Below are 19,133 nucleotides of genomic sequence, written 5' to 3' on the forward strand. Positions count from 1 at the left end.
TAGATTACCATGTACATTGACTACAATGTCTTTCCTAAAAGCGTTACATTTTGCATATGCATGTATTAAGTTAAAATTGTGTTTGGTTACCAATTTGCTAAGTGCTTCTAAAACCATGAATAGATATGGAGGAAAAAAAACTCTATGTTTACAAATACAATTGGAAAATTCACTTTCCTATTTAATAATGTAAGCAAAGTGCTAAGTATAGACTTAGGAGTAGGCATTTCTGCTTATTGAAAAGCTAGGGAGGGAAACCATTTAAATACAAATTTCAAAGTTTGTATCAAGCAATATTAGAATTATTCCATTCTAAACATTGACATAAAAAGTAATAATAAAATAAACATTTAAACAAAAGCAGTTATTTTTCCAAACAATTTTAATGTAGCTCACCCCTAAAGTATTTCAGTTTATTTTTGTACCTAAGCATTTTAATTAAAATGTTACTATTCCTTCAGATGAAAATATAGTATATCCTTTCTTTTCAATTTAATTTGTAATTATGGGAAGATTTAAAATTAAAGGCATTCTAAAACTGTCACCAAATATGCAACTAAAATATTATCTGAATATTGGTCAAACAACAGAAAAGTGACCAAAAGTTAAAATCAAATTCTGTAGAAATGAGAAAAGTAGTCACAATAACCTCAATAAAATATTGCCACTTAAAAGCATCCATTATATTATAAATTTTCATTTACAATGAAACAATCTATTACTTAAGAGTTAAAAAAAGGACTCAGTCAAAACATAGGTGGAATGAAACGTTGCTTAAGATAACATTTAAATTGTTTTAAAAAGGTATCATAAAGAAAATCTGAACTTTCAGATTGTGTATGTTCAAAAAGTTAGTAGACCACCGAAGGGGCATATTTTCATGTTGGATGAATTCATTTTAAAATTTAGAAAACATGAATTAAAGAAATTAGTCAGAAATATTTTTATAGATATCCCAAAAAGTTATTTTGCTTCTATCAGCACTTAAATCTTGAGGTTTAGTATTATATATATATATATATATAATATTAATTCATATTTTTATTAGTTTGAAAGCGTTCAGTGAAGAAATGCTTTTAAGGTAAAAATACTTTATAAAAGTTCAGAAAACTATGAAGATTCTGAGGGAGTCCTTTACTAAACATTCTGATTACAAACCCTTAAATTTAGCCAAAATCGATTTGATAATCACATGAACACAAGACTCTAAATTTCAACTATATCAAAAGCACAATTCAGTACAGAAAGATTAGAACTAGGTTACCCTTAAATGAACTTTTTGCATTTTCAAAGGCCTTCCCCTAACCATCAAACAATAATTTGCTTTGAAGATCCATTATACAAAGCTTACCCAAGGGATGTAATTTGAAAGGAAACTTACTTTCCATTTTAATTTTAAAACTTGAAAAAGGAGGGTCTTCCTTTCATAAAGAATATTTGGTTCTCTTTTAAAGCCCTACTCTGCCATTTTAGTACTGATGTCAATTACAACCAAGTTCAGTTGGTAGAGTTATGATGATATGTACTGTAGAAGAAAGGAAACCAGTACTGAGAGATTTAACATGGCATTCATAACACAGCTTGATCTCTGTCAGGTCTGAAGACTGAAAAAATGCAAGTTCTTTCATTCTAAATTAATTTCCCATCTTAGACTGCCAGGGTAGCAGTCAGGAAAGAAAAGTATTAATATAAGCTAGAAGTTGAAAGATATTTCAGAGTAACTTCTTTGGGGGGGAAAAACTGATCAGTTTCAAATAGAAATACTTAAGAGAACACATACATGTCTAATCACAAACGGAGGTTTATCTGTTTCTTTTTTGAACTCATAGGGTCCCAGATTTAAATGGGCCAGCCGCCGCCTGGTGTCTTCAGATAGCTCACACATGCGTCTTTTTGTGTAGGGAGATGGAGAGTGTGATTTTGAAGAAATTGTAGGCTGTTCGTAGTTTTTTGCATTTATACAGTATTTACTTCTCTCAGGTGACTTGGATTTTTTCTTTTGTGATCTTGATGTTCTGTTTTGCAGTCTGCCATGTGATTTTTCAACTGGAGCCAAATGGTAAATAAATTTATCCTAAACATAAAAAATAAAAATTAACTTGGTCAAAGGGGATTTTTAAAATTCCTATTGGTGGGAAAAAACTTAAAAAGTAATTTAAATAAGACACACGAAATCTATCAAAGCCAACTAGATCAGTCCTTCCTATCTGTGCTGATCCTGGGATAAGTCAAATCCACATTCTCCTAGATAACTCTTTCTGCAGTAGTTATTAAAGTACATTGTCTCAAACTTCCTCAAGTCCAACTAACAAGGACTTTATAAAAATTAAAGCCCAATACTTAATCACTTGAAAGCTTTAAGAAACAAAGTCAAAAAAATTATTTTTCAGTATACTAAAAAAGTACAAACATTGGTTATCAAATATATTTAAATATTCATGTAATTGGCTATATAAGAGAACTATGTCTAGTAATGTTAAAAATACATGCCAAATTAGTTGATTACAAAATCTTTACAGATAAAACTATAAAAATAAGTTTCATCTCTTCTGCTATAATTATATATATATATATGTACAACACAAAAATATAAAGAACTCTATACATATTTTAATGAAATGTGTTATTTGGATTGCAATACATACTTTTAAGCTCCCTTCCAAGCTGTAACCTCACAATGACAGATAAACACACCATCTTAATTCTGGTCCCATATTTTTATAAAATTAGAAACATAAAAAACATTATAAACTTAGTAATATATTTTATCATCTAATAAAACTGGTTAGCAGTCTAAAAATTTTGAGGCTAAAATTTGATAATTCTAACTTTTTTACTGTTAGAATAACACCTTATTCAAATAATCTCTGCCTTATAAATGCCTTAATAGTTGGATTCCAAGCAAGTAATATAATATTTGATACTCTATCCAGAGTTATAAGAAGCTTTTTAATTCAAGAAAATGGACTGCTGAGAATTTTTAAATGTCTTCCTAACTTTAATCACTTTTAAAAGCCACCAATCCTACCTCCTGCTCTACTTCCTCAACACCTCTCTACTTGCTAAGGGTAACTAAGTGAATAAAATACAAATGTGAATAGGATGAAGAAGAGTCAAATTTTTTAAGTGGATACACAGGAAAGAAAATGAATTTTCCTAATTGGAAAAGTAAGTTTCAGCTGGGGCAACAGTCTATGCATTTCATGCAGACCAGTTGCATCAGATTACTTCATCTTTCCTTCTTCTATATTTCATGATATGCTTCTGGACCTTCTCCACCTTGTTCAATGATTTCAAAAAGTGATGCAGAATTTTTCTACCATATCCATTTCACCCACCTCTATGACATCACAGACTTACAGAAGCAAGGAATGTTAGCACTAAAAATGATCTTTGAGTTTACTAAAACATTCAAGCAATGAATCTTTCTAAGACCTTGGAATCATGAGTTTCTGTTTTTCAGCTTTAATTATCTAATTCTACTCCATCTTGGATTTCCTAAATATGCAGATCCCTTGCATCCCAATTCTTAAAATTCCTTGCTGACCAAAACCTCTTTTCTTCAACCTACTTCTTACTCACTGAATCTGTTACTTACGCTTCTCACCTCCTCAGTCCCTAGAACTCTTCCAAGTTCTTTATACATTTTTAGTATCTCTTACCTCCAGACCCAACTAAACTCATCATCAGCCATTTCAGCAATGCTGTAAAGTTCCTTCTTATATATTTACCTCTGATTATATCAAACCTTAATCAACCTCATCTTCTTTATTAAAGCTTTTAATACTGCATACTGCTAGAGAAAGTTATAAATTACGTAGTATTTACTACAAATGCATGCTGTGTAACCTAGTTATTCCTTAATGGATCCTGTTCATGCCTAGTAAAACTTTTAAAAAGTGACTGTGTTATACCATTTATAAAATGGATTGACCATGTGACTTGCTTTGGACAACAGGAAAATAGCACATGTAACACAAGGAGAGAGACTTGAAAAGTGCTTATCCTCTCTTATTCCTAAAAACCTTCCTGCCACCACATGAATGAGCTGGAATTCTTAGCCTGATAGATGATGGGACTATCTCATCCCAGCTGAAATCAAGTTCAACACCAGAAATTTAAGATCCTTCCCTGGGTAAAACATCTGCCACTGTCAGACATGTGAGTAAAGCCATCCTAAAACATTCATCCCTAGCCAACCATTCTAGACTAAAAACATCAACCAGTAGATCCACAGAACTGTGAGAAACATTTGCTGTTTTAAGCCACTAAGTTAGTGAGGTCTGTAATACAACCAAAGCTATGTGATACAGCAGATTAACAAATTTATATTCATAAAGTTACTACTGATATTTAACTACTTAATAATGAATTTCACTTTGCAGTAGGTAAAAACAATGAGTAGAAATGAAAACTAGTTTTATTCCAGAAAATTCATAGTAATATGCTTAATTTTTCAGTCCATTCAATTGGTGACAAAACATCCAATTTGAAAATAAAGTGCCAAAAGGAATAAAGATCATTACAAGTATTTTTATAAACCTAAACATGTTTTTACAGTTTCACTCCTCTCAAAAATAAAAATAGTTTGTATTATTGTCTTTGAAACTAAAAATGCTGCTTTACCACTATTAAAACTTTAATTGCAACGAACATTCACTTTAAAAAGTAGACTTATCACCTTCTTAAATACAGTCAAAGGCTGTTAACATTCAGAATTTTTTTTTTTTATTATTATACTTTAAGTTCTAGGGTACATGTGCATAACGTGCAGGTTTGTTACATATGTATACTTGTGCCATGTTGGTGTGCTGCACCCATCAACTCGTCAGCACCCATCAATTCGTCATTTATATCAGGTATAACTCCCAATGCAATCCCTCCCCCCTCCCCCGCCATGATACGCCCTGATGTGTGATGTTCCCCTTCCCGAGTCCAAGTGATGTCATTGTTCAGTTCCCACCTATGAGTGAGAACATGCGGTGTTTGGTTCTCTGTTCTTGTGATAGTTTGCTAAGAATGATGGTTTCCAGCTGCATCCATGTCCCTACAAAGGACGCAAACTCATCCTTTTTTATGGCTGCATAATATTCCATGGTGTGTATGTGCCACATTTTCTTAATCCAGTCTGTCACTGATGGACATTTGGGTTGATTCCAAGACTTTGCTATTGTGAATAGTGCCGCAATAAACATACGTGTGCATGTGTCTTTATAGCAACATGATTTATAATCCTTTGGGTATATACCCAGTAATGGGATGGCTGGGTCAAATGATATTTCTAGTTCTAGATCCTTGAGGAATCACCACACTGTCTTCCACAATGGTTGAACTAGTTTACAGTCCCACCAACAGTGTAAAAGTGTTCCTATTTCTCCACATCCTCTCCAACACCTGTTGTTTCCTGACTTTTTAATGATTGCCATTCTAACTGGTGTGAGATGGTATCTCATTGTGGTTTTGATTTGCATTTCTCTGATGGCCAGTGATGATGAGCATTTTTTCATGTGTCTGTTGGCTGTATGAATGTCTTCTTTTGAGCATCACGCTACCTGACTTCAAACTATACTACAAAGCTACAGTAACCAAAACAGCATGGTACTAGTACCAAAACAGAGATATAGACCAATGGAACAGAACAGAGTCCTCAGAAATAATACCACACATCTACAGCCATCTGATCTTTGACAAACCTGAGTGAAACAAGAAATGGGGAAAGGACTCCCTATTTAATAAATGGTGCTGGGAAAATTGGCTAGCCATAAGTAGAAAGCTGAAACTGGATCCTTTCCTTACTCCTTATACGAAAATTAATTCAAGATGGATTAGAGACTTAAATGTTAGACCTAATACCATAAAAACCCTAGAAGAAAACCTAGGTGGTACCATTCAGGACATAGGCATGGGCAAGGACTTCATGTCTAAAACACCAAAAGCAACGGCAGCAAAAGCCAAAATTGACAAATGGGATATGATTAAACTAAAGAGCTTCTGCACAGCAAAAGAAACTACCATCAGAGTGAACAGGCAACCTACAGAATGGGAGAAAATTTTTGCAATCTACTTATCTGACAAAGAGCTAATATCCAGAATCTACAAAGAACTCTAACAAATTTACAAGAAAAAAACAAACAACCCCATCAAAAAGTGGGCAAAGGATATGAACATTCAGAATTTTAATGTAAAAGTGAATATTGTGTTGTGCCTACCAGGTAATTTTTTTCTATGTCATATTTCAACTACTGTTTTCTGTATCTCCCCTGTCTTAATTTCTTTAAAAAAATATCATTAGTAACAGCTGCAATATTCTAAATAATAATGTTACATGCCAGATATATTGCATATATTCCCTAATTTTTACAGCAGCTTTATGAGGAACTCGAACCCAAAACTGTTTCTGGAAAGAATATTTAAAGAAAACATATTTCCTTAAATAATGACACCAATGCCTTTTCTCTCATATCTGTGTTCAATAAAGATCCCAAGTCAAAAAAAAAATAAAATAAAATGGAAAAGTCTTGTCAAAAGTTTACAGATGGAAATGTTAGTTCATAAGTACAATTAAACTACAAATGGGTAATGGCTTTACATTTAGAAACGGCTTTCACCAAGCTGTACCCTTAGAAGGTATGTACTTTTCTATGTGTATGCTATATTTCAAACAAAATGCTAAAAAGAAAAAAATACTTCTCTATCCATCTATTGGAAGAACATACTCCAGTGTGATGGAAAAAAACTATCTGAGTCCAGGCAAAGCATTTCTAACCATTTACAATGTGCACATCTCTAAAACAAGTCAATAACATATCTCTGCATTTGGCAACCACAGGTTTTTAGAGTTCTAAAAGCTGTGTTTCAGCTTGCATCTAAAAGATAAATAACTACAGCCTGACTCTGAATTATTAAATATCTTTCTAAATAAAATAAGAATGTTCCCCTCAATAATTCTATATTTTACCTTTCTTGGCTTAAGTCACAGTTATCATCCTCAGCAAATTTACTTGAATACTGATAATGCAGTAAATGAACAATCCACTCCTTCCATGATAAGCCCAGTTCTGCCCTTTTTGAGCCCTCTGGGCTATACATATTACTGGCTCTTCATCATAGATAGGTCACTGTTACCCAATCACAGTGCAACTGCACATGAGTGATATTTGGACATTATTAGATAACCTGTGGACAAGGAAGTAAGCCACCCTGGTGACTCAGTAATAAGTCAGACTAGGCCAGGCACATTAGTGCACACCTGTAATCCCAGCATTTTGGGAGGCCAAGGTGGACAGATTGCTTGAGCCCCGGAGTTAAAGACCAGCCTGGGCAGCATGGCAAATTCTATCTCAAAAAAATACAAAAGTTAGCCGCATATGGTGGCATGCACCTAAAGTCCCAGCTACTAACGGGACTGATGCAGAAGGATCGCTTAAGCCCAGTAAATCAAAGCTGCATGCCACTGCACTCCACCCTGGGCAAGAGAGTGAGACCCTGTCTCAAAAATATAAAAAAAGGAAAAATAAGAAGTCAGACAAATGGAATATTAGATCCAGATATCTCAGCTTACTAAAGGCGGAATTCCTTAGGCCGGAATGTTCAAGATTCTCTTTATCTGGCAGTACCAGTATGGCCACCAAACTGAGCAACAGTCCCTCAAGAAATCAGAGACAGTCAAGAAACCATACTCACTAAACACCAGTATCCCAGTCTGATAACTTTGGTAACATCTGCTAAAAAAGGTATCCTTTGAACTTTTGGCAGTAACCTGTAACTTCCATAACATTTCAAGAAGCCTAGATCTCTGTAAGACTACTTGATCCTAACATCTTTATGGCAGCTTGATTTCTGTGCACTAAAATCAAAAAGTCCAAGAAGTAAAAAAACAGTAGTAATAATAATCACATGATAACATCCTCTATCATACATACCAAGCTTTTCATTCTTACATTTACTAAGATGTAACCAAACTGTTAAATACCTGTATTATTTTACTTCAACTAAAAATTGACGCCCCAAAAAGTGAAAGGAGCTGCAGCTGAAATAAATAACACTTGCCAAAAGGCCACAAATATGACCAAATAAATTAAACCATTAAATACTTTATATAAATAATTTTAACCTGAGTGCGGCATTTCCTTGAACTTATCAGACATTCAGTAATCACTGAAGTTGTAGAAAATTCCAGCTTTGGAGAACTTCCCTGAGAAGAAAAAAGAGGGTATTATTAGACATTTCCATTTAAATAGAATTATTAATGACAAGAATATGACCTGAAGTAACAAACACCTGTCAAAGTTCAGCTGTTTCACTGTTAGTTTGAACTTTTTATTAAAGATAAAGACAACACAGTAATGGCTAAATGTTAGCAAGTAACAGTGTCTCTGCTGATGATTCCATTATGAGTGATTATATCACTTTTATAAAATAATTAGTCTATTTTTTCATTTTTAAGTCTTTCCCTGTCAAATTGTTTAAAATTTTTAAACTATGACATCTTATAGTCATAAATATATAAACATACTTAATAAATTTCAGCTTTTTACTTTTACAACTTAAGATATATTCAACTATATAGTCAATAAACAAATGTTAGCTTGATTTAGCCATTGCACAATGTATACATATATCAAACATCATGTTGCATATCATAAATATATACAATTTGTATTTCTCAATTAATTTTTTTTCTTAGAGACAAGGTCTCTGGAGTATAGTGGTGCCATCACAGCTCACTGCAGACTCTAACTCTTGGACTTAAGTGATCCTTTTCCCTCAGCCTTCCAAGCAGCTAGGACTACAGGACACACCACCGCATTCAGCTAATTTTTTCATTATTTTGTAGATACAGGATCTCACTATGTCATGCAGGCTGGTGTCAAACTCCTGGCCTCAAGCAGTCCTCCAGCCTCAGCCTCCCAAAGCACTGGAATTACAGGCATGAGCCACTGGGTCTGGCCTGTCCATTAAAATTTTAAAAACACAAAAACAAAAAACCCAGCTCCTGGGCATATAGTTCTTGAAAATAGAAAAGATAAGTCTCTACTAATTCTGCCAACATTTTTTTCCTAAAATGTATCTTACATTCATATCTAGAAATGAACGTGGCTTATATTTCTAACATTTCAATCACCACCTTGAACACTGTTTGAAATAAATAGAGATAAATGGTAAAATTCAAAAGGACAGTCACAAAGTATCTGTGAAAATATTTGGAAGCACACAATTACGCATTCACCAAAACATTAAAGAATACAGTCTATGGACAGGGCAGTTTCATTCTAATACAGTAAAAATCAGACACTGACCAAAGTATTAGGTCAATGCAAAAGCAATTGTGATTCAATACCTACATTTGGCCTTGACAAATCAAGTCTGTGACCAGCTAAGTTTAAAAACATCATACATATTAAAAGAAAAGGTAAATTGGAGTTGCCTAACAATTGACTGAACTGATGTAGTCTCGAAAATCTAACACTGTCATTCTTACCACATTCTATTCATTAGAATCACTACAGTCTACACTCAAGAAGAGTAGTTAGGCTACATTTTTCAATGTGTGTTCTTCTGCAAACATATCTTCATAGTGATATCCACTATATATATCTACTTGTTAATTACCTAGTACTACAAAACAAATTACCTTGAAACTTAGTGGTTTAAAGCATCAGTATACATTTATTATCTCACATAATTTCTATGGGTCAGAAATCTGAGAAAGGTTGAGCTATGTGTTTCTGTGTTGAAATTTCTCATGAAATTGTGGTCAAGATGTAATTTAGGCTGCAGTCAACTGAAGACTGGAGCTTGAGAATCTGCTTCTCAAGAAGGTTAATTCACAGGGCTGTTGGCTGGAAGCCTCAGTTCCTTTCTAGCTTTTGGCAAGAACATTCAGCAACTCATAAACCTCTCCAAAGGGCTACTGAGTGTCCTCATGATGTGGCTCTAGTTAATCAAAGTGGATGATCCAAGAGCAAAGCAAGAAGGAAGCCACAATGATGTAGTCTCAGAATCTAACACTGTCACCCCTACCACATTCTATTCATTAGACTCACTAAGTATAATCCAAACTCAAGGACAGAGTCTGCTCTCTGACCACAAATAATTTACATTCCTCTCACATGCAAAATACATTCATGCTCTACCAAAAAGAAAAAGAAAGGAATTAAAATCTCATCCTTGTACAACTTCAGCCTGAAATCCAGGATGTTGGCATCTAAATAAAATCCTGGTATAGATAAGGCTGCTGAGGTGTAGTTCTTTATGTACAGCTCCTAAAATACAGTTTCTCAAAATCAGAAGACATATGACCGAAAGAGAAAAGTTATCTGCCTCACACACGCCCAAGGTGCACATGTGCAGCAGGGACAGGACAATCACTATAGACACAATATAAATATATTCGTATTTATATTTAAATATGAATAGGAAAAATGCTTCAATCAGTAGTTTGTTGCCCTGGCAGAAAACAATGCCACAAGAGTTTGAATTTAACTCTTAACACAGTACCTTGCCTGGAGTAGGTACTTAATACATGTCTCTTGATTAAATTAATGAATGAATTGCATCTTGTTGTAGACTTCATAGATGAACTGACATTTCAAATGGTGTGATGATTAATTTTATGTGTCAGTTTGGCTAGATTATGGTGCCCAGTTATTTGAGAACTTAGATAAACTGTAGTTCTCACTTACCAAACAAGAATTCCCAGAAGGAGTGCATTGCTTTCTGCCAGGGCAACAAACTACTGATTGAAGCATTTTTCCTATTCGTATTTAAATATAAATACAAATATATTTATATTGTGTCTATAGTGATTGTCCTGTCCCTGCTGCACATGTGCACCTTGGGCATGTGTGAGGCAGATAACTTTTCTCTTTAGGTCATATGTCTTCTGATTGTGAGAAACTGTTTGAGCCCAGGAGGTCAAGGCTGCAGTAAGCCATGATCTTGCAACTGCACTCCAGCCTGGGTGACAAAGAAAGACCCTGACTCAAAAACAAAACAAAACAAAAGAATCCCTTGTTCATCAGTAAACCTCAGCTTTTCCTCCTCAGGTCTTCAGTTTATTAGATGAGGCCCACTCAAATTGCCAAAGTAATCTTGAAAGTTATCTCCTTTATTTAAAGTCAAGTGATTATAAATATTAATCACAACTACCAAATACTTCTTAGAATAACATCTAGACTTGTGTTTGATCAAATAACTGGGCACCATAACCTAGCCAAACTGACACATAAAATTAATCATCACACCATTTGAAATGTCAGTTCATCTATGAAGTCTACAACAAGATGCAATTCTTTCATTCAATTTAATCAAGAGACATGTATTAAGTACCTACTCCAGGCAAGGTACTGTGTTAAGCGTTAAATTCAAATATGAGAAAGTCAAAGATTCTGTTTTTATGGAGTTCACAATCTAGAACAGGAGATATTATCATCATCACTACTCCATCATCACCATCATGATATTCATGGCTATCATCCTATCACTAACATTTATTGAGTGTTTACTTGCCAGACACTGCTATAACCATTTACAAGTTTACACTAATCCACCCAAAAACCCCATGATATCTCCATGTTATGGTGCTTTGCCAAAGGTTATTCAGTTTATCCATGAAAGTGCCAGAATTTAATCCCAAAAGTTGTCTGAATCCTTGCCATAGTAAAGGCTTCAGGAGAATAGCCTGGGACTTACAGATGATTATACAGAATCACAAGAATTCCCAGAAGGAGTGCACTGTTTTCTGCCAGGGCAACAAACTACTGATTGAAGCATTTTTCCTATTCGTATTTAAATATAATGATAGATATGGCTAGATTTAGAACTGCCAATTTGGTGTTCAGTTTATATATGTTCCATGTATTTTTATTCTTTGATTCTTTCTAGGAATCTCACCTGCATATGCATAGATAAGTGGTCATGCAATGAACCCATAGGAGTCCTACCCTCTACTGATGACCTGTGTGTAGATCAGGAAATCATTCAAAATTGCAGCCAGGATTCCAGTCTCCCTTGGCTTTCACTTTTGGCTGGACTTTCACTGTCTCCCCTTGACAGGCAGTTTCACAGTTAGCCAAGAATAGGTGGAGAGTTTATCTCAGCCCTTTATTGTTACCTTACTCCCAGGACCTCCCTGTCAACTTTCTGGCAGGTAATCCTTGCCCCAGTTAGAGCTCTGCCTAGCAAAGCTGTGGGGTTTCTTCATCTGCTCCAACTGAATGCACTACAGTTAGCAGGCAAAGACTATTTGTGCCACTGCCCAAAAGTGATTCTGTTCCCCCTGGTAGCTAAGCTGCTGATTTTTGCACCTAACTCCAGAATACATAAACTCTAGTTCTCACTTACCAAACAGAATATAAGAGCACCCCAGGCAAGAACGTTAGTACTCTCGCCAATTTTTCCCAAAGCTTTAGCAGTTTTTCAAGCATGAAAACTTCTTCATTTGTCTTACTTTGTCAGTTTCCAGTATCCTGAATTTGTTGTTTGTGAAAATTTTGTCTAGTTTTATAAGAACTCTCAATCTCTTCAAACTGCCATTCCTAAAAGTCCTAATTTTTATATATTTTGTTTTAATAATCCATCATCTTCCAAATAAATGCAAAAGTAACTCAAATTAAATGATGAAAAGTAAATCCCTGTTAATGCTCCATACTCTTGAGTTTATATTACCATATTGGTATAATACAGAATTTTAAATTACATTAAAGAGACCACAATTTTAAAATGTGATTATTTGTTCATCGTATGTTTCCACACAGATCTTGAAATACTCTTTGAAGACATTCATAGTGCAGAAGCTCACTAATGGACACTGAAATATCCTCAAATAAAGTATAGTTTTATAGACTTGCTACTTAGTCAACTTTTATACTTTCATTAAGATGAAGCTGCTTTTTCTTGGAATAGGGCATATCATAAATCTACAGGAGATACTACTTAGGTTCACTATATTTGTTCATATATCAACACTCTCCTTATTCAGACTACTCTAGTATTTTACAAAATTAGTTTTAAAGGTCTATCCAAATAATTTCAAGCTGGACAATTTTTGCCTAAACTCTTTTGAAATGGCATGGGCTTCTCTCAGTTTCTCTGCATGGAAGACTTACTTTCAGCAATAAAATATTTGCAAATCATCCACAGAACTTGAAAGAAATTATACTAAAGGATAGAGAGTAAGCTGTCATTTGATGCAGCTTTTAATTTTAGGTATATGAATATGTACTTCCATTACATAAATGTTTTACAACTAATCTATCTAAATTCCTACTAACATATCAATTATTTCCATTTTTCACTATTATGAACAAACAGGTAAACATTCTTAAGAAGGCTCTTAGTATATCAGAGATAATACATCTTTAAGATAGATACTGTATTAGTTCATTTCTAACGGTACTGATAAAGATATACCTGAGAATGGGCAACTTACAAAAGAAAGAGGTTTAGTTTACTGGACTTACACTTCTACATGGTGGAATGTAGGGAGGAGCAAGTATGTATGGATGGTGGCAGGCAAAGAGAGAGCTTGTGCAGAGAAATTCCTGTTTGTTAAACCATCAGATCTCATGAGACCCATTCACTATCATGAGGACAGCGTGGGAAAGACCCATCCCCATGATTCAATCACCTCCCACTGGGTCCCTCCCATAACACGTGAGAATTATGGGAGCTGCAAGATGAGATCTGGGTAGGGACACAGAACCATACTACATCATTCAGTCCCTGGACCCTCCCAAATCTCATATCTTCACATTTCAAAACCAATCATGCCTTCCCAACAGTCCCCCAAAGTCTTAACTCATTTCAGCATTAACTCAAAAGTCCACAGTCCAAAGTTTCATCGAGACAAGGCAAGTCCCTCCCACTTATGAGCCTGTAAAATCAAAAGCAAGTTAGTTACTTCCTAGATACAATGGGGGTATAGGCATTGATTAAATACAACAATTCCGAATGGGAGAAATTGACCAAAACAAAGGAGCTACAGGCCCCATGCAAGTCCAAAATCCAGCAGGGCAATCAAATCTTAAAGCTCCAAAATGATCTCCTTTGACTCCATATCTCACATCCAGGTCCTGCTGATATAAGAGGTGGGTTCCCATGGTTTTGGGCAGCTCCGCCCCATGGTTTTGCAGGGTACAGCCTCTCTATTGGCTGCCTGTACTGGTTGGCACTGAGTGTCCGCGGCTTTTCCAGGCGCATGGTGCAAGCTGTCGGTAGATCTACCATTCTGGGATCTGGGGGACGGTGGCCCTCTTCTCACAGCTCCTCTAGGCAGTGCCCCAGGGACTCTGTGTGGAGGCTCTGACCCCACATTTCCCTTCCAGGCTGCCCTAGCAGAGGTTCTTCATGAGCACCTTGCCCCTGCAGCAAATTTCTGCCTAGGCATCCAGGCGTTTCCACACATCTTCTGAAATCTAAGCAGAAGTTCCCAAACCTCAATTCTTGATTTCTGTGCACTCACAGGCTCAACACCACCCTCTAAAGGCCTGCATCCTCTAAAGCCACGGCCCGAGCTCTATGTTAACCGCTTTCAGCCATGGCTGGAATGGCTGAGACACAGGGCACCAAGTCCCTAGGCCTAGGCTGCACACAGCACAGGGACCCTGGGCCTGGCCCACAAAACCACTTTTTCCTCCTAGGTCTCAAGGCCTGTGATGGGAAGGGCTGCCACAAAAGTCTCTGACATGCCCTGGAGACATTTTCCCCATTGTCTTGGTGATTAACATTCAGCTCCTTGTTATTTGTGCAAATTTCTACAGCTGGCTTGAATTTCTACTCAGAAAATCGAATTTTCTTTTCTATCCCATTGTCAGGCTGCAAATTTTCCAAACTTTTATGTTCTATTTCCCTTTTGAAACTGAATGCCTTTAACAGCACCCAAGTCACCTATTGAATGCTTTGCTGATTAGAAATTTCTTCCACCAGATACCCTAAATCATCTCTCTCAAGTTCAAAGTTCCACAGATCTCTACAGCAGGGGCAAAATGCTGCCAGTCTCTTTGCTAAAGCATAGAAAGAGTCACCCTTATTCCAGTTCCCAACAAATTTCTCATCTTCATCTGAGACAACCCCTGTCTGGACTTCATTGTCTATATCACTAACAGCATTTTGGTCAAAGCCATTCAACAAGTCTCTAGGAAGTTCCAAACTTTCCCACATCTACCTGTCTTCTGAGCCCTCCAAACTGTTCTTCCATCTGCCCATTACCCAGTTCCAAATTCACTTCCACATTCTCAGGTATCTTATAGCAATGCCCCACTACCTCGGTACCAATCTACTCTATTAATCCATTGTCATATTGCTATCAAGAAATATCTGAGACTGGGTAATTTATAAGGAAAGAGGTTTAACTGACTCACAGTTTTGCATGACTGGGAAGGCCTCAGGAAACTTACAATCATGGTGGAAGGGGAAGAGGCACATCATCTTACATGGCAGCAGGTGAGAGAGAAAATGTATGTGCCGCAGGAAATGTCAAACACTTCTAAAACTATCAGATTTCGTGAGAACTCATTTGCTATCATGAGAACAGCATGGGGGAAACCACCCCCATGATCCAATCACCTCTCACTAGGTCCCACCCTTGACACAAGAGGATTACAGGGATTAAAATTCAATATGAGATTTGGGTGGGGACACAGAGCCTAACCATACCACATGGTACAGCGCATATAAAAGATTCTAATTCTTTCACTTTTATCAGATTTATTAAATTTTCCCAATCTTATAGCTATATAAATGAAATCATATGGTTGTTTTAACTTGGATTTCTCTGAATACTAATGAGTTTGAGTATCTTTTCAAATGTTTGTTATCATTTCTTAGAGAAAAAAATAAAGAGAAGAAAGAGACAGAGAGACAGAGATGGGATGGGGATGGGGAGAGAAAGGGATGACAGAGATCTGAAGAATGTCAATTAAAATTTTAAAAATTTTGAATGGCACTTTTTTTATTAAATTATTTTCATTTAGATTTTAATATGTTTAAGTAACCAATTTACTGTATTAGTCCATTTTTACATTGCTATAAAGAAATATCTTTATATGTTTAAGTAACATATTGAAATCTAAAACAATTAAGATTTAAACTATAAAACAAGAAGTAAACTAAATTACACTTTGAATTTGTTCTTCACATTTAAGATGACGAGCGCTATGCGGTGGTTTCTGACAATGATTTTCCATCAAAAACTGATTCAGAAAATTGCAAGCACTTACTCGAAGGCCAGAAATCCTCCTCATGGTAACCTGGCGGTTTGAATCATGATGTCCAGACATTTGGTTTGGACCCGGAAACATGAAATCCCGTGTATTTTCATCATATGTAGACAGTGTTTCACCCACTACAAGAAAGATATCCTATGATTCAAATTATAACAAAATATTCTATTTAGAAGCAAAATCATCAAGTATCATGTATCTACTGCCTGATGCCTTATTGAAATACCTGTTTTGGGTCATGTTTATTTTCTATGAAAGGAAAATTAAAATAAAGATATGTTAAAAATATTAACACATTTTCCTTTTTCAGAAACATACTACAAAAATATGAAGTTGGTCCAACATTTATATGTCAGTTACCATCTCCACATTGGTTGGTTTGTTTGTATTTATTTATTTATTTATTTATTTATTTATTTATTTTGAGATGGAGTTTCACTCTTTTTGCCCAGGCTGGGGTGCAATGGCTCCATCTCAGCTCACTGCAACCTCCACCCCACCCTGGGTTCAAGTGATTCTCCTGCCTCAGCCTCCTGAGTAGCTAGGACTACAGGCGTGCACCACCACGCCCAGCTATGTATTTTTAGTAAAGACGGGGTTTCAACATGTTGGCCAGGATGGTCTCAATCTCCTGACCTCGTGATCTGCCCACCTTGGTCCCCACAAAGTGCTGGGATTACAAGCGTGAGCCACTGCACCCAGCCAGCACTCCATTTTTCACATTAAAAAAATTTGATTAATATAGATGTCATCTATAATCACAGAAATCAATATCAGAAATGAAACTATCCTCTATATTTTAACTCTGCCTTCTCCAGGGAACTGTAACATTACTACGTAAGTAAGGTTTTATTCTCTTCCCTTCCCTAATAATAGGCAACACACAAAAACAATGATAATTAACTATTTTATCAATAAAAATATACAGTTTTAGAAAAATCACAAAAACTTAAAAGTCAGTTTTTATGACTGCCACAAAATATTTTAGAATGATAAGTTATTTTCCATTTTCAATTACTACTATTCAATTTTAGAACAATGTATTAAAGTGACATTTATGACAATCTTTCTGTATATATTATTTTGGTCTACTGACATTTTACACATAGTAGATCAACAATAGAAACTTTACACTGTTCTTAACTTGGGAAGAGGAGGAAAGATGAGATTTTTTTTTTTTTTTTTTGAGAGAGTCTCACTCTGTCACCCAGGCTGGAGTGTAATGGCGTGATCCTGGCTCAATGCAACCTCTGCCTCCCAGGTTCAAGTGATTCTCCTGTCTCAGCCTCCCGAGTAGTTGGGATTACAGATGCCCACCACCACACCCAGATAATTTTTGTATTTTTAGTAGGGACGGGGTTTCACCATGTTGGTGAGACTGCTCTCGAACTCCTGACCTCGGGTTATCCGCCTGCCTCAGCCTCCCAAAGTGCTGGGATTACAGGCATGAGCCACCATGCCCGGCCTGGAAAGATGAGATTTTAAAGTAAAAAAACATGTCACTGACATGAGTTCCCAAGTCAATTTACTGTATCAGTATAGAATACACTATATTATATCCTTATCAAATAATATAGTATAATCAATATGTAATACATTATATCATATATTACATCACTTTATGATATATTATATTATATATTACATAAATATATATTACCTGGTGGAACTAGCTGTATCAACTCGAACACTGCTGTATCATCTAAAAGTTTAAAGAAAAATTTCCTTAAATAAATTAATAGCAAAAAATTACTTAATTTATCATGGGAGTGTCTAAAAGCCAAAGTAATCACTAGGTAGACTATATATATGCTTATGTATTCATATATAATGTACACATCTTTTTTTTAGAGACAGTGTCTCGCTCTGTCACCAGGCTGGAGTGCAGTGGCACAATCTTGGTTCACTGCAACCTCTGCCTCCTGGACTCAAGCAATTCCCCTGCCTCAGCCTCCTAAGTAGCTGGGACTACAGACACGCACCACCACACCTGGCTACCTTTTTTTTTTTTTTTTTTTTGGATTTTAGTAGAAACGGGGTTTCACCATGTTGGCCAGGATAGTCTCAATCTCCTGACCTTGTGATCCACCCACCTCGGCCTTCCAAAGTGCTGGGATTACAGGTGTGAGCCACCGTGCCCAGCCTAATGTATACTTTTATAAATATAAATTATGTCTATTTCTTAAGTAGAGTGGTGAGTACGGTGAGGTACATTGACTCTTGAACAACTTGAGCGTTAGGGGCACCAACACATGCCTCATTAAAAATCCATGTATAATTTTTTCCTTCCCAAAATCTTCATAGCCTACTGTTGACCAGAAGCGTTACTAGGAACATAGTTGATTAGCATATATTTTATGCTATATGTATTATATACTGTATTCTTTCAATAAAGTAAGCTAGAGAAAAGAAAATGTTATTAAGAAAATCCTAAGGATGAGAAAACACATTTATGGTACCATATTTATTGATACCATAAGTTTATATTGTCTGCTTACAAGATAAATTGTCTGTTTGAAATGGAATGCAACCTCAGCTGCGGCCCTCTATGTATGGTACATATCAAGCCATTCAACTTTGTCTTGTAGTGTCATGACTTTCCTCCGCTTCCTTGGTGCACTTCCAGCATCACTAGTGAAACTCTGCATGGGTCGCCTGAACTCTAAGTGAAGAGTTGCTGGAGGCTCAGTGGGGACAAGTGTGAGAGATAAAACTCCTGAGATAGCCAATCATTGGGCTCTCAAGTTTTTGTTAAGTTTTACTTCCTGGAGTTCTACTAGGTCCTCACTATAAATACTGGAGAAAAATCCCCTCATATTTCCACCAGCAGGGAGAAGAGAAAAGAAACCATTTTGAAGTATGTCAGAGCATTCCATTCTTAAAAAGACCTGACCTCAGGATTCTTTTTCT

At 35.9% G+C, this 19,133-nt stretch overlaps 1 protein-coding gene across 3 annotated transcripts in view; it reads right to left on the minus strand.

The window, feature by feature from the left end:
* Nucleotides 1-19,133, minus strand: part of SPATA6 (spermatogenesis associated 6) — a 162,555-nt gene that overhangs the window by 76,474 nt on the left and 66,948 nt on the right. For 2 of the 3 annotated variants that reach the window (XM_011926233.1, XM_011926231.1), the window contains exons 4-7: nt 17,884-17,925; nt 16,221-16,345; nt 8,114-8,194; nt 1,781-2,074 (exon numbers count right to left, since the gene is read on the minus strand). In XM_011926233.1, coding sequence (XP_011781623.1) covers nt 1,781-2,074; nt 8,114-8,194; nt 16,221-16,345; nt 17,884-17,925 — 542 coding nt within the window. The remainder of the gene's footprint in view (nt 1-1,780; nt 2,075-8,113; nt 8,195-16,220; nt 16,346-17,883; nt 17,926-19,133) is intronic. The other variant, XM_011926232.1, reaches the window with a different exon arrangement.

Source organism: Colobus angolensis, unplaced genomic scaffold (assembly GCF_000951035.1).
Source record: "Colobus angolensis palliatus isolate OR3802 unplaced genomic scaffold, Cang.pa_1.0 Scaffold68, whole genome shotgun sequence".
NCBI classification, from domain to species: Eukaryota; Metazoa; Chordata; class Mammalia; order Primates; family Cercopithecidae; genus Colobus; species Colobus angolensis.